Below are 25254 nucleotides of genomic sequence, written 5' to 3'. Positions count from 1 at the left end.
AGTATCATCTTCATCATCAACATTATTAAGGATTTCTTTTTCTTTAAGGAAGGTCCTCAGTCTACATGAATAGATAAATAACAAAATCCTGTGCTGGGATCATTTGAGGTATAAATGGTAAATTATCAACATAGTCGCCTAAGGCATTTTTAAATTCAGGAAAGCAGTGCATTTTTAATGAAATGGACGTTGGGAAAACTGTGTCTGTTTTGACTTTACTCTGAACTTATGGAGTAATTTCAGGTTCACAAAAGGATTAGACATTCAGATACGGACATTTCCGGGTCTTTGAAATTCAGTGGTAAATATAATGTTCCCTACCTATTTACCCTTTAGTGATTTTTCCCTGGTTTATATATGCATGGATCCAGGAAGAGAACCAGAGAAATAAGGTGCTAATTAGCCTGCCTTTAAAAGGGAAACAACCGGCAGTGGTTCTCAACCTTCCTAATGCCGTGACCCTTTAATACAGTTCCTCATGTTGTGGTGACCCCCAATTTCATTGTTACAAATTGAACATAATTAAAGCATAGTGATTAATCACAAAAACAATATGTATTATATATGTTTTTCCAATGGTCTTAGGCAACCCCTGTGAAAGGGTCATTTGACCCCCAAAGGGGTCGCGACCCACAGGTTGAGAACCACTGGTTTAGAGTGAAGGTCAGACTATAACAACATAAAGTATGCAGACAGAATCATTCTTTATGTTTAAAAAGTACTAAGTTCCATCTGAACTGCTATCTTGCCAGCAAATGTTTGCTAACACAGATTAGCTCAAGCAGGCTTTTAATATAGGATAAATTTAACCTTTATCAATTCCATGTTTGAATGTATAACTTCTCCCTCCACCTCAAGAGAGCTACCTAAACATTTCAGTGTCTGTTTTCTTTAGACTTTCCAGAGCCACTGTAAGAATTGAGACTTTCCATTTCATTAAAAAAAAAAAAATCATTCTTCATTTTAAATGAATAGGTTATATTGTGCAGATTTTCCCTTTGGGTTCTAGAGCACACTATTTTCTGTCCCACCAACACGTTTTGAGAATTCAACTAAAAGGACTGGCGAGCAGGTACTACCTCTGTGCGTGATGTGTGCCTAAGAGCTTCGTGTAATTTTAAGCCACACACTGACCCTTAGACTAGCAGCGGATCTGCACAACTTACTCTCTGCGGGTTCCTTTGACTTGCGGCCGCTGGACGACTTCCTCAGCAGGCTTCGCCCCGAGGTAAAGAGGCTGGTTAGTTCTTCCAAAGGACTCGTGGGCGTCCTGGAGCGGGAGCCGCTGGAAGCCGCCCCGTAGGTGCTGACGGAGGCGTTGACCATCTTGCTCCCATCCTGTGACACTGGCCTGGGGGTCGAATGAGGCACTGATGGAGAGCTCCTGGAGAGGCTGCCAGAATGCAGGGCGTCGTAGGGGGGAGGCCTTTTGAGGCTGAGGGGGGTGAGGGACCTCCCCATGCTCACAGGGGACGGGGAGGCCGAGTGACTTTTCGGGTAGCCGTGGGGGGACTGCGTTCGGTACAGAGTGGACGGCGGGGGAGGGGACGAGGAGAGCACGGCGGCGGCGGCGGCAGGTCCCAGGGCCCCGCTCTGGTCCTTGTCCAGTTTAGGGTGGCTGGAGGCGTGGGGGGGCAGCGAGGATGGAGACGCTCCGGCCTGTTTCATGTAAGACACGTTTTCCAGCACCGGGAGCTTGGTGACCTCCAGCGGGGTGAGCGGAGACTCGTCAGAATTGGGGGAGCACTGCACGGGGGCAGGTGGGAACACCAGCAGGGGGGGTCTATGGGAAAGCAGGTTGGGGAAGGGCGGGGGGATGTCACAAAGCAAACCCTTTGGAGTGCATGGCACTGAGGACTTGGCGAAGTCCAAGTCAGGCACGGTGGGAGTAGCACACTGCGAAGAACAACTGTGATGGTCAAGGTCACATCTGGAGTCTGGGCCCAAGTCGTCAAAAATGGGGTATTTCATTTCCTCGTAGACAGCCTCGCTCTGGTCGTCATCCTCTTTCCTGAAGTCTCGGAGGATGTTCCCCACCATCTCGATGTACACGGGCTCCTCGTCCTCGGGGTCCCCCGCGGGGCTGCTCATCTGGGAGAGGGAGGCGTCCCGCGTGAGCGAGGTCCTCCGGGGCGCGTGCTTTTTCATGTACGTTTCATCAAAAGACGTGCTGAGCTGGGTGTTCGGATTCCGTTTCGGTTTTGGAGGAGGAATCTTCTTGGAATACTCGTCACTGTTGGGTCTCGGTTTGGCTGAAACTAAAAAAAAGGGGGGGGGGATAAAATCCATGAATACAACGGGAAAGTTTTCAAAAGTAATTTGCACTTGGGCTTACTATTACACACTTGGGATGGGAGGGGTAGTCTTCTTCATTCCTAGCTTGAGACTTAGCTGGTGTGGCTCAGGGATTGAGCCTTGACCTATGAACCAGGGGGTCACGGTTCGATTCCCAGTCAAGGCACATCAACTGGGTTGTGGGCTTGATCCCCAGTAGGGACAGTGTAGAAGGCAGCTCATCATTGATATTTCTCTCTCTCTCTCCCTCTCCTTTCTTCTCTGAAATCAATAAAAAATATATATCTTTTTAAAAAATCAAGCAAAAGTCCAATATATCCCACAGTTAGGAAAAAAAACAAAACTGGTAATAGAATAATCGTAATATTTATCTTCAAACTCATATTAATAATCCTGCACTACTAAATGCATTGTAACCAGGACTACTTGTCCCTCTGTCTCAGAATTTCTAAATAGAAACCTTCAGATGAAACACTTGGATAAAAACAATCACAAATGTCATAAAAATTCATCTTGAAGAATTAAGGGAGAAACAGAAAAAAAATAGAGTTTCTGTTAGCACAAATAGTCAAAAAATTATGGGGACTGAGTCCTTTTAATGATGTGGCTATTGCACATAATCACATCTTGCTTTCATTTAGGATAAAAATGTTTCAGCATGCTAGACTTAATCTCTGCCTTGGTTCAGACAAATAACTTCTATAGAGATGGGTCTGATACTTCAGGGGAAATTGATGTGAAAACCTTATGAGTCTAGACAAGTTAATCTCCAAATCTTCAGGTATTGTTGATTATGGTGTATTTGTCTGTGTTTGTTCATAAGACTTCTTATGATATCCCAAATGCTATCTTGGAATGAATTTATTAGATATGTCTGGACACATAAAAACCCCATCAAGAGTTTTGCCAGAGAATAATCCAGAGGAGACATGTAAGTTTCAGGAATAATTTTTGGAAGTTCACAGATATGGGGACTAGTGCATCCCACAGCCTGCTGGAATCCCCTACACCCCCCTTGTCTTTGTGATGGAACATAAACTTCTGACACCATACAGTGGGGTGGAACGGGCTGGCTGAACATGTCTGTGACTGAAATTAATTGTTTAGCACACAGGGAAGGTACTGGAGTCTTGTTATCATCTCATTATCTCATTGTGTTGATATATGATTACAGTGATTATCATTATTATGCAATGTGGCAGAATGTAGTTGTTTGTGGTAAATGGTAGCATATAATGTAAGGTGACAGTAGAGTTTCTAAGTGTAAAACTATAAGAAAATTACAGGCTTATTTCTCTATAATTGCAGCCTTAAGGGGGGAAGGTCTCAAGGCACAAATCAGGAAATACCTGAAATCGCTTTTGTTTTTATTGACTAGCATGCTTAAGACATGGGAACTTTTCTAAAACTTACTGAAGGAGAAGCAAAGATTAGTTAGGCAGCTGCTTTATATATCAGTCATGTCTTCAGATAAAGGTAACCAATCAAATATTCTAAAAGTGTATATGTCTCTCACTTTTCTAGAACATACCTGCTTTCAAATATTCTGTTCCATTGTGTCCATGATGTTTATTTTACTGACTACAACCAAAAAATTTTTGAACTGAAGGTTCTTAATGTGTCTAGACATTTTCTTTAACTCATAGTAGAAAAAAAAACAAACACCAAACTAGATGACATTTTCCAGGGGGTATAGCAGTGGAGTCTTTTGGTGCCAAAAGGGAAAAACCTAGAGACATAATTGGGTAAAAGATACTCAAATAATTCTTTAGGAGGGTCATACTGGTTTAAGTTATTATTTTTGGAAATCATTGTATATTTTAATTTTCACAATTGAAATAAGTCATCAGATTATGTACAAAAATCTGAACCCACAAGTAAAGTTATCCTTGAGCAGGGTTGACTTAGTTCTGGAAGGACTTTGAAAGAATCAGAACTGAGAAGAACAAATGCCCACCCAGACTATTCTTCTGAAGCTTGTTTCCTGCTCTTTTCTATCTCTTACCCTAAACTGAGTAATTTGTGCTCTGAAAAAATGTTTGCCTTTGACTACTGGGTTCCAGAGATTGAAAGGTTTGGGATTGGGGGAAACCACAGAGGAAGGGAGTCTGAATAGTGAGGTGATTTATGAATGGAGGTATCCATGTAATGGATAACTTCATTACATGGGAATAATTAAACTTAGAATAACATTTTCATTTATCTCCCTCCTAAATTACAATTCACTTTTGTTTTCTTTGACCCTTCACTAAACTCAGACATTCCAACTTAGATGTGAGTAGTTGCGTGGAGAGAAATAAGGGGACAAACAGAATTTAAACATCTACTGAGCCCAAGCCTAGGTAACAGAACTACATTAGGGAGAGGTCATAGTCCAGAGTCCCAGGCAGTGAGGGGGTCAATGGTAGAGCTAGGAATCACATGATACTCAGGAAAACAGCTTCCTCATAAATAACCCTACATAGACTAGAAGGTGGCCTTTGGAATGAGCAAGACCAATGCTTGGGTTACAGTCAAAATGTCAGCAATTTACATTCACCCTTTTTTGCCAAAAGAAACAGAAAAAATGAAGTAAAGACCCTTCTTACTTATAAAATGATTGAAAAAATAGAAGGTTCTTTTCTAGAACACAATGTAGTTAGAATTAAGGTAGAACAATTATTCATTAGAAAGTAATTTAGAGAATACATTTGTACTGTGAGGATAATATCAATGCCCAACCAAATACAGATATTATCTAAGGGGAATAAAATATAATATGTAACTCTGAGATAATCAAAACTGACAATTGCTATGGATTGAATTGTGTTCCCCCAAATTCATGTTGAAGTCCTAGCTCCCAATGTTATGGTTCTTGGGGATGGGGTATGTAGGGGATAATTAGATTTAGATGGGATCATAAGGGTTCAGTTCTCATAATGGATGGGATTAGAGCCCTTATGAGAAGAGACACCAAAGAGTTTGCTTGCTCTCTCATTCTCTCACCATGTGAGAACATAGCAAAGAGACAGCCATCTACAAGCCAGGAAGAGAGTTCTAACCACAAACCAACCATGTTGTCACCTTGATCTTAGACTTCTGGCCTCAAAAACTGAGAAAATAAATCTCTGTTGTTTAAGCCACCCAGTCTTTGGTAGTTTATTAAGGAAGCTCAAGTTGACTTAAATAGCTGTGTATTTATTGAGCCTTCCATAAAGACCCTGTAAAGCTGAGTGACAAGTGATCGTTTGTGAAAAATCAGAGGAAAATATTTATTTTTCTAATGATCTGATTTTTCTCTCTACTTGCCATTTATCATCTGGTTTTACCTTAGTCCAAATACAGAGTAAATAATTTAGGGAGCAAAAAATTTTTATTTCAAGTGTTTAAAAATATATGCTATTTTAAAAATTATGCATATAAGGCAAAGTCTGAAATTTTAAGCAACATTGTCACAAAATTAATTGTACTTAACCCTCACTCTAGGAATTAATAATTAAAGAAAAATTCATGTTTAGAAAGCTGTTTCTTTATAAGGCATTTAAAATATTCTTGAGATTATATATATATATATATATATATATATATATATATATATATACACATATACATATATATATATAGAAATGCTACTAATATGCAAATTTTAACATTCAACCATAAGTAAAGGTTATTTTTATTGCTATTGAATGAATTTTAAATTTTTTCTAATAAGCCAGAAGATAGAAGCAATAATTCCCCTTCAGCTCCAGAACACGAATTTTAATGCTTAAAATAATAGAATGACAGTAACATTGAATAAGCAGAAAGTGACATTTTTGAAAGGCGATATCTGGGAACAAAGGTTAGGCATGGCTTTCAGTCAGGCCCAGATGATCTGTTTTTCACAGTTAATTTTGGAAAGCTACTATGTTCCTTGTCAGCCAAGCCTTCTGAAATAAAATTTTCCTTATTTTAAAAAAGTGTAGCCCTGGCAGGTGTAATTCAATTGATTGAATGTTGTCACTTGCACCAAAAATTTGTGGGTTCATTTCCAGGCCAAGGCACATACCTAGGTTTCAGGTTTGCTCCCTAGTCATGGTTCCTAAGAGAGGCAACCAGTCAGCCAGTCAATCAATGTTCCCTCTCAAACATTTCTCTCTCTCTCTCTCTCTCTCTCTCTCTCTCTCTCTCTCTCTCTCTCTCTCCCTCCCCCCTTTCTCTCTCTCTAAAATCAATTAAAATATATCCTCAGGTGAGGATTTTAAAAAAGTGTAATTCAAAACTAGACTATTGTATCTGTGGATGTTTTTGAGCCAAGAAGTGATAAGAGACAAAACACAGTGATCACCATACTGTTGTTTGTGTCTATGAGTTTGTTTGTTTTTTGATTAATACCTTCACCTTTTCACCCTTCCTCCCAACACACTCCCCAGTCCTTTATATCTTTAAAAACAAAGGAAAAAGGCTGTGGTTGCATTATTTTGATCTCATTATGTGGCATAAAGTATTATTTTAAAAGATCTTCTCTGCCCACGCAATGATGATGGAACCACAGCTTTTAGCTCTATTTATAAAGGTATATTGAAAGAGATCATTCAAATCAGGAAATAGAGTCCAATGGAGAGAAGTAAGGTCCACACTGTTGGATACTAGAACTGGCTGATTCTGGAAAGTGAGAGACACGTTTCCCACTTTTCAGCAGAATTGTGCTCACAATAACTCTTGTTTCACAACTCATGATTCCAAGGGTCTCAGGAATGTTTTCATTTTCACAGTCACAAGTCCCACAATGCCATCTGCAAAATAATTTCTTTTCTTTTTTTAAATGAAAGTGTTTGTGAAAGGATGGAACTTGCAGATGCCCTTAGTCTATTACAGAAGGAACAAGAAAGTGTGATAATTGGGTTTGCAGTTGTAGGACTTTTGTTTTTGTCCTGGACCTAGTGACAATATAAACAGAGAACTCCCATCAAAGTTTGGGTGGAAACAAGGTAAGACATGGAATGTGCTTAACAATGTGGTTTTAAAGTCCAGTGGAACTGAAAAAGTCTTGGCCTGAGCTAGAAAACATGATTATCTCTTCTTTGCCTCAGTCAAGCTGTAAAATTTGGCAAATTATTATGGAGTATACTTTTATTGATATTCACTTTTATCATATAGACAGTAAGAAACTTTAATTAGAACCACTGTGTTTTGAATTACTCATCTCAATAGTTATAAAATAAATTTTGAGTTTTATAACCAACATTTTGAAAAAATGAATTAAAATAGGTTAGAGAATATGAGTGCATTTCATGTGATAAGGGTAAATTTTGTTTCTTGAAATATTATAATTTACAAGTAGAGAGATATTTCTAGGTCTCACATATCTCTTATTGCAGGTTATGATGAGGAATGTTTGAACAATCCCAAAGCAGAAAAATCTGTGGTTGATAGTCTTCTGCAAGCTCCATCCATTCTTCCCCTCTCTGCGCATGCATACTTTTCCATCCCTCCAGTGGTAGAGTCTATTTCTTCTCCCTTCAGTTTGGCAGCTTTCATCTTCCCCCAAAGGAAGCCAGGCACCATGAAAGAAGTCTGCCTACTCTGAGATCACCAAGTTGTGAGGAAGCCCCAGATAACCATGGAAAAGAACAACAAAAACAAAACAAACAAACAAAGAAAACCCTCAGTCACCTGGCTGGCATGGCTCAGTGGTTGAGTGTTGACTTATGAACCAGGAGGTCAAGGTTTGATTCCTGTTCAGGGCACATTCCTGGGTTGCAGGCTCGATCCCCAGTGCAGGGCGTGCAGGAGGCAGCCGATTGATGATTCTCTCTCATCATTGATATTTCTATCTCTCCCTCTCTGAAATCAATAAAAATATATTTTAAAAAGTCACACCTCAATCAATCATGAAAATGAAACTGCAGAATATGACCCCAGTTAAGTTGAAACAGTCACTCTCCAGCTGTCTGGGACTCTCAGGTGACCGAGCAGACACTTTTGATCAGTGACATGTCATCCCCACCATACTGTACTAAATTCTTAACCCACAGAATTATGAACAAATATGATCATTGATTTTGTGTCTCTAAATTTGGAGGTAGTTTGTAATTCGTGTATACCCATCTGAAACTGGTGGTGGCAGGTTGGTGCTCCCATAAAAAAAATCTAAAACTTGTGCTTTGACTTTGAGACTGGGCAGTGGCAGAAGCCTGAAAGACAGCGAGGACACTGTTCGGAGGCAGAAATTTGATGAGGAAATTGCTATGATCCAAAGCTGAAAAGAAGGAGAGCTATGTCATACTTCATTAAGAAAAAAAAAAAAAAAGGGCAAGACAATTATCTGTGTACTGTAGAGACTGTAAAATGTACCCAGTGAAATTGTGGACCCAACTAAGGAGGGTTCTGGAAGAATGTGAGTGTGTTCGCTGGCTTGTTTGAGCCATGCATGATAAAGGATTGCAAGATAGAAAGGGGGATTAAGGGAGCAGCTATTCAGTTCTCAAGCAAAAATGAAAGGAAATAGTTTCAACACAGGACTTGCCATGAAGCCTTCTCTGAGCAGCTAAAGGTTTTCAAAGTGAAAAATAGCCACATGACAAGGGTCAAATCCAGAGCTCAGCCAGTAAAATGTAATCTTGGAGTAATAATCAAGCTAAGGGTATGGCTATTAGAGACCTTATTGAGAACTCTGACTTTTAAGAAGCTAACAAATGTTCCCCAACACCCTGACCACAATCCTAAGAGACAGGCCTGACTCAACATAATTTCTGTTTCTGACTTTTGTCTAATGAAAAACAGAGTATAACTTGACTCACAGGAAAACCACAAAAATTATAAAAGGGCTTTGGCAACTTTGACTAAAAGGGGCAGAAAAGGTTCAAATTTAAATTTTAAAAAAGCCTTTGGGGCCCTTTCAAGGGCTGGAAAAGAACTAAGAAAAATCCTCAGATTCAGCTCAGATACAGGTCATTTCTTATGGCCAAGAAAGGATAGCTTGGAGAGCAGATCTAAGATCTCAGAGAGCAAAGCCAAGAGCCACAAAGAATCAAAACTAGGGAGCAGAACTGAGCCTTCATCAGTAACTATTCTCTGTCCTTGCAATAGGCAGAACTGGGTACAGGTGTGCAAATGAGCTGGTGACTTCTATGTGCCTCCCTGATCTCCAGCCCCCACTTTGAACTGTACATTGCAGTTTCCCTGTTCCTGACCCACTAGTCTATGTCAGATTTGCAGAGCAGGTAAATTGTACTTTTAGTTCAAACACCTTTGCCACAGAAGCCTTGTGGCACATGAACATGATTTAGATGATGAAATACCAGATGTTAAGCTGATGTTGTAATGCAAAGAGACATGTCCACAAAGGGTGACAGTATTGTGCTTGTTGGAAATATTGTGGCTTGGAGCCAAATTGTGATAGACAGTCTTTGAAGAAAGCCACCCTCTAATTCTTCCCTCCTGGTATGCATGCTAGCTAGAGTCTATCTTGCTCTCCTCAAATCAGGGATGGCCTTGACCAATAGAATGTGGCATAAGTGATACTGAGTCTTACATTTAAGAGAACTGACAGCTTTCACTCCTTTTATCTTCAAAGCCAATTGCCAAGATCTCTTAGACCAACATCCTATGATGAAGCTCAACTTAGACATCTGAAGAGGCCATATGGTGGTTAAAGGCAGGCCAGACACATAAGTGAAGACTTCTTGGAACTTCCAACTAATCCAACTACCAGCTGAATGCAGCCAAATAACAGACCTCAACCAATGTCACACAGATTGGAAGAGCCACCCATACAAGACAAGTCAATTCACAGAATGATAAGAAATAATAAATTGTTGCTGTTTTAAAACCATAGCATTTGGGGCTGGTTTATTACACAGCAATAGATAGCTGGAAAAAAATCCCTAAATTAATTTCCTGTTTTCCTGGATATCGCATAGAAAATGCCATTGTTATTTTCATAGAGCTACAGTGTGCACCCCAAGGAAACAGAAAGCATCCTTCCAGAATGGAGAAATTAAGGAAGTAAGATTTCCTTCTGAGTATTATAAAATCACCCCAGAATGACTCAGAGAAGAGATATAAAAAAAGAGTATGTACTTTCTAGTCAAAAAGACTGAATTGAAAGCAGATCAAAGATATTAACATATGTAAAGGAAGAAAATCCAGGGGGGAGCTTTCCAGTTCAGAGACTCAGAGCAAAACATGATCCCACTCCCAGTAGTGCCCAGAGGATGAGGTCCTCTGTTATAAGTCAGTTGTGCAGGACCCCACATGCTAGTAGAGCCTGAAACCTCTACATATATGATTCTTATGAATTTGTTTTCTAAGTTCAGATCCACCAAAAAGCCTTCTATTGATTGATTGATAGATTGAATGGTTGATTTGTAGAGAGAGGGGAAGGAGAGGGAGAGAGAGAAAGAGAAACATCAATGTGAGAGGGAAATATTGAACAGGTGCCTCCTGCATGCCCCCTATCATGAATGGAGCCCACAACCAGGCATGTGCCCTGACTGGAGAATCAAATCTTCAGTGCACTGGACTATGCCCAACCAACTAAGCCGCACTGGCCAGGGCAATAAATCTTTTAATAATTTTCCAAAATATTATACATGTCTTCTGTATGAATATTTTCATTAGAAACAAGCAAAGTAGAATTCAATTTTATATACTGCTTTGACCTGAATGTTTGAATCCCTCCCAAATTCACAGGGACATTGGGGAAGTGATTAGATCATAAGGGTGTGGCCCTCATGAATGAATTAATTCTCTAATAAAAGAGACCCCAAGAGCTTCCTATTCCCTCCACCGTGAGGACACAGTGAGATTTCAACAATTTAAAGCCTGGAAGCAAACTCTCATCAGAACCCAACTGTGCTGGCACCTGATCTAGGACTTCCAACTTCCAGAATTGTAAGAAATAAATTTCTGTTGTATATAAGTTACCCAGTATCGTATTCTGTTATAGCAGTCTAAACAGACCAAGACCTGTGCCCATCTCTTTTGAGCTGGTTATTGTGACATCTTAGATACTCTAGATACCTGATGAAATGTAGTTTCTGAGCTTATAGATTGAAGGCCAGTCCTGTACCAGGGCAAATTCACCACAGCAACACCATCTCATGGGAGCCTGTCTGGGAAAGTAGCAAGCATTCCTAAGGAGACACAGCCCTTTGTTCACAATGTTTATCATAATGTCTAGTTTGATATTTCCATGCCAAGGCAGTATCATATTTCCAGATCACTTCCCTCCTGCACTGGTGGGATTCTCTTTAGACATTGTAAAGGACAGAAATAGTAGCTGGGTTGTGGGAATTTCCTTGACTACACTCAGATTCCACCTGCCATTACATATTTTACGTAAGTATAGAGGGAGTAGAGAAAATATCTGGAGGTAATGTGTCTATCAAGCAGAGGAATGTTGTGCAGGGATGATCCCTACTGGTCAATGTGTTAAAATATTAGGTTCCATAAATGACAAAAAAATATTTGTTTGACCAAACTTTAGTCAGGGTTCTGAACCTTCCTGTAGGTCCATCAGTGTAAAATCCAGTCTTAGCAATAACCTTGCTAAGTAAGTTTAACCAGAAACCCTCACCCTCTCTATTTGATCACCTTCTATATCCGATCCAGGTCTTCTTGCTCCACCATCCCACTGGTGATGTCTGATCACACTGGCATGTCTTCAGCAAGGATCCCATTAAGTTGGTTTAGCCAGAACCCCCATACACCTGATGTTTCCTTTTAGTAATTTTCTATCTACTGATCCCCTCCTGTTGCTTGGCTATAAATCCCCATTTGCTCATCCTGTATTTGGAATTGAGCCATTTCTATACTGAGATGTATTTTCCCCTATAGCAATTGTCCTAAATAAAATATATGTTCTTACTGCTTTATGATATAGCTCTATTTTTTTTGTATGATATTGATAAACTATAACTAGCTGGCACTCACATAAGCATAAAAGTCACTTCTTTGGACAAGTCTTTCATGACCGCCCAGTTTGCTTTTATTACACTGGGCATTTCTCTTGTCTGTTTCTCAATTGCTTTATGTAAGCTTGTAGGTGCCAGTGTATGTATTTTCCCCACTTGAGAGCAGTGGTTTCCTGTTTGTTTTTAATCTTTGCTAAATTATCTGTATAAAGTGACTAGAAACTCACAGGTTCTCAATAAATACTCATTCACTGTCCAGTGAATTGGTAGACTTTTGCATTCTCTGAGTCAGCATTCAGTATTTCAGATATCCTCCAGTGACTATAAAGAGTCAAGAGCATACCCATAATTTGCCATTTCTGTAGGCATTATTTGAATTAAGAGGGAGGAAAATGATGAGGCATCTGAGGGATAATAACAAAAGAAATGAAGGTAAGGGTGAGAGAGGGGTCAATGGACCAATTTTCAACATTACTCATGAATTGACATTGAGGCAGGTTAAATATTTTACCTGCCAAAAAAGAAGTCCAGAAAAATTAACTGAGGCATTAAATGGTCCTCTTTTAAGTTCCCTCACACTAAGGAAATATCCAAAGGGGACATGAAGGAACACAGGGCAGACAGAATTCACAAGTTAGATCCTTCAAGGTATAACACTTAGGTTTAATGACTTTGTAAACATTATCCTAGACCATTAATTTTGAGGTTATAACAATTATTTACTGAAAAAAAGAGAACATTTTTGTTGTTGATGATGCAAAGCTTAATATAGCAAAGCCATTTAAAACAATGTCACGAGTGTAGGAAATAAGAAACAAACATACCTTAAAACTTTATACCCTCATCCTCGGTGTGTGTGAAACAGACACCATACTGGGATGTCTCTGTGGTAGTAAAGAACTGCTATAGTAGCGTGCCAGACATCCTATCACAGCCAAACATAATCTCCATGCTTTTCTCCCTTGGCATTCTTCATACTCTTTCTTCTGGCCAAACCAAACCACCACCGTTTCCCACACTTCTCAGATGTGTACATGTTCAGACTTTGCTCTGACACTTTCCTCTCCTCTTCCATCACCTGACCGATACAAAAACCTCCCCAGCTTTAAAGGCCCTATTAAGGTGTCACTGCTTCCTTTCCTCATAGTATTCTTTTTATTTCATTTGTGCTTCATTTCTTTCTTTCTTGTAACCTTCCTCGTTTTGTATCTTGTCCTTGGTTATCAGCGTCTCTCTTTATTAAAGACTATATGGCAGAATCGGCTCATCTTTCTAAAACCCCAAACAAACTTAATAGAAAAAGTTGTTCCCAATAGGCATTTGTTCAGTAATTACTATATATAATTGCCTATAAACAATAAACTACCAATACATAATGATTTACATTTTTTGATGCTTTCTCATATATTCCTTCAGATTTTTTCCTTCTCTCCATTTTCTTTTTTTAATGTATTTTACTATTCCAGGAAGGAAGGGAGAGGGAGAGAGAGATAGAAATATCAATGATGAGAAAAAAATCATTGATTGGTTGCCACCTGCACTCCCCCCATGGGGATCAAGCCCACAACCTGGACATTTGCCTTTGACCGGAATGGAACCCAGGACCCTTCAGTCTGCAGGCCAACGCTCTATCCACTGAGCCAAATTGGCTAGTGCTCTTCTCTCCATTTTCAATGTTTTTCTTTTTAAATGAAAATTGATCTCTGTAGAGTCTTTAGCAATATTTAATCTTAAAGACTAGCTTTATTTAGGAAAATAACCTAAATAAAGTTATATGTCTACAGTACTACAAGTTCCCCAAACTTAGAACTCTCTTGGTTTTATCTCTGTGTACCAATCACCTCCACCTAGTGGTCAATCAAATGATACTTAGGAAGTCCAAGCCAGGGAAAGCAATATACTTATTTAAACCTTAGAGATAGTTGAGTTATTAAACCACTGGCTATAACTCTTTCTCCCTTTGCACAAATTTTAAATCCATCAGTACATAGTAGCTATCACTCACAGCATCACTACCTACAGAGAAAGGAAATTACCAAATAAGCTAATTTTCTGAGTCATGAGGGAAAAACATTTGACAACAAAAAAAGTAGCCATGGAAAATGCAGGATGCTGAGCACCCAACAGAAGCTCATTTAATTTGGATTCTACCCAGGAGGATATTATGTTGACGGAAAGTAAGTTGGGAGAAAAATCCGATTAATGATTGGAACATTTCCCCTGTCCCTGAGCAGTCAGGTCTGTAGAAGCTGGATTCCTGCAGTGCCTTAGATCCTGTCTACTGGGGATTATCCCCTGTAAGTTTGTCCTGGTGGAGCTATAAAGATAGAAATGTTTGTGATCTTTTAAAGTATTTGAGAACACAGAGGAAGCAGCATGGAATTACAGAGCCAGAAAACATTTCATTCAGCTTCATTGAGGTTGTGCTGATGTGGGCTTACATCTTCTCTAATGGAAATACAGTAATAATAATAGTAGAAGTAGTAATAAAAATAATAATCTACACTAATAAAAGAGAAACATGCAAATTGGTGTCACTCCACTACACCCACAAGCCAATCAGGATGAGTATGCAAATTAACCCAACAAAGATGGCAGTTAATTTGCATATGCAGGCATGGAGCAAAGACTGAAGGCTCCAGCCCGAGTGACGACTGAAGACAACTGAAGACTAAAGATGACTGAAGACTGAAGAGGCTTGGCTTCTCCGCTGCGGCCTGGGTCTCAGGTGCCAGAGGAAAACTGGTGCCGGCAGCCAGGGGAAGGAAGGCCTATTGCATGAATTTCTTCATGCAATGGGCCTCTAATCCTATATAACAAAAGGCTAATATGCAAATAGACTAAACAACCAAACAACCAGTAGCTTTGATGTGCACTGACTACCAGGGGGTGCACACAGAACATGGTGGGCTTCAGCAGCAGATGGCAGAGCGCAGAACATGGTGGGCATTGGCCGCTGCGGGATGGTGGAGCAGGTGAGCAGGGGTGCCAGACCAAGGTGGGGTGCCAGTTGCTGTCAACGGGGTGAGCCTCTGGTGGTTACTGAAAATTCTTTGCTGCCATGCACCGCAGTCCCGCCCAGCACTCGCACCTGCTGAAGGCGCTGACCCCGCTCACATCTGCTGCCAGTGCCGGAGCCGCTGCTTGCACCCACTGCCAGGGCCCAGTGCCAGTCCCAATTGCTTGGCACTGTCAGAGGGTGCAATCAGGGCCGGCACCATCAGTGAGTGGGAGCTGTGGCAGTGGGAGCAGGACTGCCGGCAGACAGGGGACCAGAGGCCGTGGTGGAAGGGGCCAGGCGGGGGTGCAGAGGATGAGCTGAGACCTGCACCTGTGCCCACTGCAGCCTCGTAGCCCACAGTTCCTTTCAAGGTGCACAAATTCATGCACTGACCCCCTAGTAGTAGTAATAATAATAGCTACCATGTATGGAATACATTACTTTTGGGAGATTATTTCATTTAATCCCCATAATATCCCTATGAGTTAATACTACTATAAATCCCATTCTATAAGCATTTTAATTACATTATAGAGAAATTGAATTATTTGTTTATGTGGTAGAAGCTGGCTTTGAACCCAGGTGATCTGACTCTGGTAGCCATACTATCAAAGAATTAATTTGTCTTTATAGACGGTGCTTATTTATTTTACAAATATATAGTAAGGGTGTTTTACCTATTAAAAAAAACAACACACGCACACATTACCCATATTCTTCCATGGGTCAAATTAGCCTAAATTTCAATCCTGATTTATTAGCTATATAACCATGGGAAGGTAAACTCTAACCTTTTTAAGTCTCTTTGAACTCAACTGTTTAATGGGTATAAAGATGCCTATTCACAGGATGTCATGAGGATTTAAAAGACACTACACATGAAGTATTTGAGTACTACCTGGGCCACAGAAAGGGCTTAATATGTAAAAGCAATATCATTATCAATTATCATTAGTATTCATAAAAAATATCTCTATGTTGGAAGACAGGCAATGAAAGCATAAGCTTTCACACATACTTAACATTTAATACTAGCTATAAAAATTAATGGTGCCAATGCTAGAGACCATACCAGTACTGGGGAATTATAAAATGAGTGATTGCCTAAATATACATAGATTTTATGTTCACTGAACTATGAGATCGATATTTCAATTTCCTTTTGTATTAAGTTTGTATCCTATGTATAGCCACATAATAAAATTTATTTTGAAAGATGGCAATCTTTCCTTTAAAATCATATAGGGTTTGGAATTTTCTGAATATTACCATTTCATATTAACATTGGCATTCTTTGTTTCTTATCAGCTTACGTTGGAAAAAAAAAGATTATTTTCCTTGGGTGAGTTTTAATTTTAAAATACAATTAAAATCAAAACAAAAGAGAAAATGAAAGATGTAGATCACAGCATATATATGCCAAGGCAGAAAACTCAACAGATTAACTCCCTTTTTTCCAAACCTTAAGTTTTGCCAAGTGACATTTGGGGGTTATTTTCTAGGCTTCTCAAATTTAGGAAAAGTGTGACTAGATTGAGAGAGAGAGAGAGAGAGAGAGAGAGAGAGAGAGAGAGAGAGAGAGAATATTTCCAGAACATGAGGTGGCTCATCTTAAAGATATCCTTAAGTTTTATGCCATATGCATGTAATGAACATTTAGAGTTTTTAAATGTTTTTTATGTTTATGTGATTGGATATTATAGCAATCCCATTATGCTCGTATAATGTACCCTCCATTTTTTGTAGAGCATGCTTGGAAAGAGAAAGGATTTCCTTTTATTTGAGCACAATTTGTACTTAGTCCTAATAATACTATAATTCGTCTTTTGTAAGTTATATAGATTCCACTTATCTCTAAATTCAGATGAGGAAAATGCCCCCATCAAAGCCAGGGTAGTTTGAACCTCACTGACCAGGAGGAATAGACACTGATCTTTTGGTTCTGAGTTCTTTGAGAATACAAGCAAAGCAGCACTGGACAATGAGAGAGCATAGCTTAACTTTTGAACCTAAGAGGCCTCAGGTCAGCTTTGCTCTTTTTCTTTCTCATATTATTCGGCAGTTCTTTTTAATCCACAGGCATTTCAGAGATGGGGCTCTGAACAAGCAGGCCCATGGTGGGCCACATGAGCAATCCTGGAGCCTTCCTTACCTTGCATGAATTCATGAGCCAGTTAAGATTTAGCCTTTTATTATTCAAGCAGTTAGGAAAATGCAGAGGTTACTATTTGGCTTCAGTTTTAAACCTAGGTTTGTTTTCCTTTCTTTATAATAAAAGTCATTAGGATAACATGAATTCTGAGCCAATAATGTAAACATACGAGAGGTTATCCAGTCTGTATTTCCCTAGATTATTCCCTACAAGTATTTTCCTACTCAGACCTGAAACATCTACCTCAACATAAGCTTGGAATCTTAACCTAACAGTTAATCTTAAACTTGCAGACGTTTTGAGTAACAAAAATGGGAATGTAGATAAATGCTCTAAACCTAACCTCAAAGTATATTTAAATTTCTATTTCTACATGTATACACATATTCCTGTATGTGTGTATAAATGCATAGGAAGATATATACTAGAGGCCCGGTGCACAAAAATTTGTGCACTCGGGGTGGGGAGAGGAGGTCCCTCAGCCCGGCCTGTGCCCTCTTGCAGTCTGGAACCCATCAGGAGATAATGACCTGCTGGCTTAGGCCTGCTCCCGGGTGGCAGAGGGCAGGCCTAATCCCTAGGTGCAGCCCCTGGTCGGGCTCAGAGCAGGGACGATTGGGGAGTTGGGGCGCCGTCCCCTGTCATGCACAGAGCAGGGCGGATTGGGAGGTTGTGATGCCACCCTCAGTCATGCTCAGGGTAGGGCCCATCAGGGGGGTTGGGGCTCCGTACCCTGTCACACACAGAGCAGGGCCCATCAGGGGGTTGGGGAGCTCCCTCCTGTCACGCACAGAGCAGGGCCGATCAGAGGGTTGGGGCTCCGCACCCTGTCACACCCAGAGCCCGCAGGGCGATCAGGGGTTTGGTCGCTGCCCCCTGTCACACTGATCCCGGGGCCGGGAGGCCTCACAGCTCCGCTGATCCCGGGTGGGAGGCCTGTCGGCTCCGCTGATCCCGGGTCCCTGAGGCCTCTCTGCCCTGCTGCTTCAGGGCTGTTTGGCTTCGCTCTGCTTGGAGCCTGAGTATGCAAATTAACCGCCATCTTTTAGCTTCTATAATTGAAACATTGTACCTTTTGGAGTTGTTGCTTCAGGAGCTCAGAGCCCCGCAGCTGCAGACGGGGAACCTTGGCTTCCTCCATCGCTGGGGCAACCAAGCCTCCTGTTCTCAGCTGCCTGGCTGCCGGCCGCCATCTTGGCTGACAGTTAATTTGCATATCTCGTTGATTAGCCAATGGGAAGGGTAGTGGTCGTACACCAATTACCATGTTTCTCTTTTATCAGTGTAGATATATATATGGATATGTATATACAAACATAAAATGTATAGCATATGTATTATGTATACATTCATATATCTGTCTATTTATTTCCTACACACCCAGAAATACCCTGCTTTGTGATAATAAAATGGTTAGGATGCCTGATCAGACCCTTCATACATAAAGTTGTAATTACTATAATGAATTAGCTCTGACCATATCATGAACCCACTCCACCTCTGCTCAAAACCTGGCAAGGCTTCCTCATAATTACTAGAAAAATTAAGGCCTTCCATCATGAGGCTCAAATCTCTTTTTTTCAGCCACAACTTACAATACTCATCCCTTTGATAACTCTGTGATTCCAGAAGCTTCTCTTTCAGTGATTCAGACCAAAAAAGCAATTTTCCAGACCCCTTCACACTCCTCATTGCCTCCTAGTTATCCTTAGGTCTTGGTTATATTTTCATTAAGGGATCTCTTTCCCAGAAATTCAATCTAAAAATATTCTCCCCTGGCATCCTCCCCTTTTTTGTGGCACCATTTCTAGGGGCATGTGCACTGGTGTGACTAATTGTTGAATGTCCTTCTCCTCCCCTAGATTGGAAAATCACATTTGTCTTCCTCAGTTTTGAAGCCCAGCTCCAAGCACAGTGCGTGTTTTCAAATACAGTTAGAATGTTACCGTTACAAATAAAAGGATTCAAGCTTTCATATTGCTCATTCATTCTGAACACCTTTGTAAATTTCATTTCAGAAATATTTTGCACTGAAGCTAAATGGGTTGACCCTGTCTGACCATCAGACATCTTATCTGTTTATCTGTGATCCATGTAGAAAAAACTCATTGTAGTATGAAAAGCAGCAAAAGCTTGTCATTAAAATAGGAGATAAGATGCAGTCCTAGTTCACTCAAGCCACGCTGGTAGTTTAGGCAGAGAAAGTAACTACAAAAAACCTTGGTGCTGGAAATGTACAAGCAGGCAGGCCACAGGAGGGGACTCTAATCTTAATAGGAACAAGGTTTGGGGTGTGTCCTGGGTGCTCTGCAGGTTCAAACCATACAGAACAAGCATACAGGTAATTGGGAACAGTACTGCCTCTTCCATCTCCCCAACTCTGAATGTCCTCAAGTAAATTTGCTCCCATAATGCTTTTCAAATAGCAGAAAGGCCCACACAGGGCAGACAAACTGTTCTCTGCCAATAGGAACGTCGGGTGTTACCTTGGAGATAAGGATCCTTTGCAATCAAACCCATGTTCTAAAAACATCAGATAATCACCCTACAATGCACAGTGCTTAGATCAGAAAATAAGAGCTTTCCAATGGCCTACAGCCGCCAAGCTGCTTAAAACAAAACCCCAAATTCCTGCGTCCTGGAGATCATTGAGACATTGGATGCATATGGTAATGCTCTTAGAATGAGGAGGAAGCCACAGGAAAATTTTCTCGTTTTATTTCTATGTATTTCTGTAAACAGATTTGAATGGGAAGATTGTTTTCCTCATTCATGTATCATTTGTCATACACCCACGCAAAGGAATGAGAGACTGTTCCTTCCCCCAGTGAATTTACCATTGAAAGGAGAACCAAAACACATGCAATTTCTAACTATCTACCAACAAGTGAGACTCACGACTGACAAAACAAGTAGGAAAAAGCACCAGTAACCCACATGCCCACCGCCACTCCTTCCCGCCCATCTGAACTACTGCAACCAAGAGAGGAAGGACTTTCAATTCGGACCAGACTGTTTGAATTCCGAAAATAAAATTGGACCGCAAAGGGTTAACAGGACTAAGGAAGGGAATAAATCAGTAAAACCCCTTAACTAAGTGCCAGGAGGGTAGTTAATCACCTTAACTATGAACAATCACGATTAAGCTACATAATCGCCTTCAGTTACTTCCTTGTAGCTTAATAGAACAATAGAGTAACCTTGGAATGGAGATAAGAAACGCCCTAACCTTTGGAATAGAATGGATAGGATTAAAATCAACAGAACTAGATGGAGATGGGATTTGTCAAGGGAGGACCCAAAACATACCATGATGTGATTATAGAGGCATGTTTAGAGGATCAAATGGTATAAATACAGATGTAACAGGAGAACAGAGAGAGAACCTGACTACGCTGCCTCCGAGTCATTCCTTCTTCGCTGACTCCTTCCACACCTTTGGGAACCCCTGGTCATGCTGGGGCTGGACCCCGGCATCTCAGCATCTCGGAAGCTGCACAGGGAAGAACAGAAAGGAAGCCCTCGACATAGCCCGGCAATTTCCGGCGGTTCTGGGCCTAGAGGCCACGGGATTAGACGGTGAGAGAAGCGCAGAGCACTTGGTGTGGGGAAGCGTAGGGGAGCCTCGGCGGAGGCGGTGAAGTCCCCCCTGGTGGTGGCGGTGGCCTGCAAAGGAAAGCCTGTCCTCCTCAGACCGCGAGTTTGGGCCAAGGCCGAGGTGCCAAGGCCTCCGTGGAGCCTGAGCCGGGGTGTGGGGGGGCCGGCCTGGGCCTGGGAGCCACGCTGGTCGTCCGCAAGCCAGGAGGAGGCAAGAGGCTGCTGGCAGACCGCAGGCCTAGGCCCTCTCCCCTCGGCCTTCTCGCAGGGCCTGGGCACCCCAAACCACGGAGAGAGCCACCGGGAGGTGCAGCTGCTCTCTGGACCCCTGACCCCGCTGGGTCACTGGGACTTGTAACGTGTGAACTGACCCCTACTGACTGCACCGCCTGCCGGCCCTTCACAGGAGCGAGGGGCACCCAGAGGGGGACCCAGCCAGGTGACGCGGTGCCTGTGGGCAGAGCCCCTGGCCCTCCTGCCCTTGGCCATCCTCCTGCACATGCAGTGACTCCGCGGTTGGGGTCTGGATTGTGGTTCTCACGCCCCTGCGGTGGGGGAAAGGGTGTTTAACCCGAGGCTTTCGGTCCTTCGGTGTCTTGTGAGTGTTCCGTGTATGTACATATTCTGCTCTTAAGTTGATAAATAGACATATATTGAGCATGTCCACATCTCCTCGCCGATGCTTAGGAGTCCTTTGGCACCATGTCCTGTGTGCATTATAAATTCTCTTCCAGCCGAAACCGGTTTGGCTCAGTGGATAGAGCGTCGGCCTGCGGACTGAAAGGTCCCGGGTTCGATTCTGGTCAAGGGCATGTACCTTGGTTGTGGGCACATCCTCAGTGGGGAGTGTGCAGGAGGCAGCTGATCGGTGTTTCTCTCTCATCGATGTTTCTAACTATCTCTCTCCTTTCCTCTCTGTAAAAACTCAATAAAATATATTAAAAAAAAAATTCTCTTCCAAACTCAACTATGACACCGTCACCTTTGATGGGCTGCGCATCTCCCTCTGCGACCTAAAGAAGCAGATTATGGGGAGAGAGAAGCTGAAAGCTGCCAACTGCGACCTGCAGATCACCAACGCGCAGACCAAGGAAGAATATACTGATGATAATGCTCTGATTCCTAAGAATTCATCTGTAATTGTTAGAAGAATTCCTATTGGAGGTGTTAAATCTACAAGCAAGAGGCATTTTATAAGTCGAACTGAACCAGTGATGGGAACTTCAAAAGCAATTGATAACTCTTCTGCATCTATTTCTCTGGCCCGGCTTACAAAGACTGCCCATCTGGCTGAGGCCAATGCTTCTGAAGAAGATAAAATTAAAGCAATGATGTCGCAATCTGGCCATGAATACAACCCAATCAATTACATGAAGAGGCCTCTAGGTCCACCACCTCCATCTTATACCTGTTTCCGCTGTGGTAAACCTAGCCATTCTATTAAGAATTGCCCAACAAATGGGGATAAGAACTTCGAAACTGGTCCTAGGATTAAAAAGAGCACTGGAATTCCCAGAAGTTTTATGATGGAAGTGAAAGATCCTAACATGAAAGGTGCAATGCTCACCAACACTGGAAAATACACAATGCCAACTATAGATGCAGAAGCATATGCAATTGGGAAGAAAGAAAAGCCACCTTTCTTACCAGAGAAGCCCTCTCCAACTTCTGAAGAGGACAACCCTATCCCAGATGAGTTGCTGTGTCTCATCTGCAAAGACATCATGACTGATGCCGTTGTCATTCCCTGCTGTGGAAACAGCTACTGTGATGAGTGTATAAGAACAGCACTCTTGGAATCAGAGGACCATACATGCCCAACGTGTCATCAAAATTATTTCTCTCCTGATGCTTTAGTTGCCAATAAATTCTTGTGACGGGCTGTTAATAACTTCAACATGAAACTGATTATACAAAAAGACTACGGAAACAATTACCCCCATCACCGCCTCCGAGACCACTCCTTCAGCAGAATCTACAACCTCTGATGAGATCTCCAATATCAAGACAACAAGATCCTCTGATGATTCCAGTGACATCTTCATCAGGCCACCTGGCTCCCTCTATATCTTCATTAACTTCTAATCAGTCTTCCCTAGCCCCTGCTGTGCCTGGAAATTCATCTACCCCAGCACCTGTACCTGATATAACTGCAACGGTCTCCATATCAGTCCACTCAGAAAAATCAGATGGGCCTTTCCGGGATTCCGATAATAAAATATTGCCAGCTGCAGCCCTTGCCCTGTCACCTCCATACCCCAGAAGAGGCAGAGGCAAGAGTCGAAATTACCGCTCAAGGTCTAGATCTCATGGATATTATCAATCTAGGTCAAGGTCACCACTATATAGACGATACCATTCATGATCAAGGTCCCTCAAGCATTTAGGGAACAGTCTCCAAATACATGTACTGTACCACAAGGGGAAACAGAACGTGAATATTTTAATAGATACAGAGAAGGTCCACCACCATATGACATAAAAGCTTATTATGGGAGGAGTGTTGACTTTAGAGACCCATTTGAAAAAGAGTGTTACCGAGAATGGGGGAGAAAATGCAGAGAGTGGTATGAAAAATACTACAAAGGTTATGCTGCTGGAGCACAGCCTCGACCATCAGAGAGAACTTCTCTCCAGAGAGGCTTTTACCACTTAATATCAGGAATTCTCCCTTTACAAGGGGCCGCAGAGAGGATTATTCAGGTGTATTAGCTGCCTCCCCCCACAATAGAAGGGACTTGTTTTTAGCCACTGTTATATACGTCCCAGGACTGTTCTAGTGCCTGTCATCTAGTAGTTGCTCAATAAATATTTGCTGAATTAATACAAAAAACAAACAGTTTTTGGAAAGTACTTCTTTTGTTGCCTGCATCTCTGTCTTCTCAGACTTTATCCAAAGCTGTGATGAAATGTGTGGACAATTTTAAAATGATAAAACATCAGAAAGAGAATCAAAATGGATCAAACAGAAACAACTTGGATGATAACTATTTTTCCAGCCCCTCTGCAAACACCCCATCATTTTGCTGAGCCAAGTTATGCACATAAAATTCTGACCACATCACAAATTTCTTTCCAGTCCCTGCTTTATCCAGAGAGTTTCTATTCAAATTGAACAATTACACCCTCTAAAAATATGCCCAATCATCTGGATGCAAATGCAATATTTTATTGGTAGAAGAGATACCATGCAATTACTCAGGTATCATTCAAATTTTGCTACGATTATGGCTTTTTGAAAGGAACCATGCTGTTTGGGCGGCAATTTCGCATCATGTGTCAAAAGCCTTGAAAAATGCATTTCCTTTGCCTGGAAGATTGCGCTTCTAGGCATGCATCCCAAGGAAATATTCAGTCATGTATGAAAAGATACATATACGAATCTATATCACAGTCTTGTTTCTCTCAAAATAAGTCAGAAACAACATCAATATCTGCCAAAGTATTGTGTACCAAATGATGAAACATTACAACTATATAATTTAGTACTCTGCAAATATAATGATAATGTTGTGATAATATACCTATTGACATAGAAAGATGGCCATGTTTATAAAATTATATATTTATGTTTCTCTGACTTGGGGGAATATAAGTATTCTTTATCCCTGTTTTGCATATATAATTTCATAATCAATTTTCACTTTTAAAAACTGTAATTATAATATCATGAAAATGGAAAGAAGATAAAATCAAGTGTGTTCCTTTAATTTATATCACATATTCACAATAGGACAATATCTTCCTCAAGGGGGTGAAAATTTGTTCTTGGAGCAGGTGCAGAATATTACTCCTTTTGTGTAGAAAGCACAGATATACATACAGCACATCAGCAGATATACAGTAATACAGTATATTCAGTGCTCAGTGGTTAGAATGTCAGCCCTGGCACCGAAAGGTTGTGGGTTCAATTCTGGTAAAAGTCACATACCTGGTTGCAGGTTTGATCCCCAGCCCTGCTCAGGGTGTGTGTGGTAGGCAACCAATCAACATGTCTCTCTCTCTCCCTCTCCCTCTCTTCCTCTCCCCCTCCTTTCCACTCTTTCTAAAAATCAATGGAAAAAAATATCCTCGGGTGAAGATTAAAAATAAAATGTCATAGGAGAGTGATTCAGAAAAATATATCTAAAAAGATTCCTTTTGGACGTAATAATAAAGAAATGGTTGAGCAACCTTGCTCATTCCAATTTAAACATTTTTATCTTATGCTTACATGTCTTGCAGAGATATTATAATTTCTTTCATTTATTTTGCACATAATTACTCCTGCTTACTTCTGGTAAATTCAGGTTTAAATCTAACCATTTATGCTGACAGCCCTTACAAAC

At 41.2% G+C, this 25254-nt stretch overlaps 1 protein-coding gene across 1 annotated transcript in view; it reads right to left on the bottom strand.

Moving 5' to 3' along the window:
- NYAP2 (neuronal tyrosine-phosphorylated phosphoinositide-3-kinase adaptor 2) overlaps nt 1-25254 on the bottom strand; it is a 129052-nt gene that overhangs the window by 84456 nt on the left and 19342 nt on the right. Inside the window, exon 2 of the mRNA XM_059704860.1 lies at nt 1167-2258. Within this exon, the coding sequence (XP_059560843.1) occupies nt 1167-2258 (1092 nt within the window). The remainder of the gene's footprint in view (nt 1-1166; nt 2259-25254) is intronic.

This window comes from Myotis daubentonii, chromosome 7 (assembly GCF_963259705.1).
Source record: "Myotis daubentonii chromosome 7, mMyoDau2.1, whole genome shotgun sequence".
Classification (NCBI taxonomy): Eukaryota; Metazoa; Chordata; class Mammalia; order Chiroptera; family Vespertilionidae; genus Myotis; species Myotis daubentonii.
This window is presented reverse-complemented; position numbering and strand designations above follow the sequence as displayed.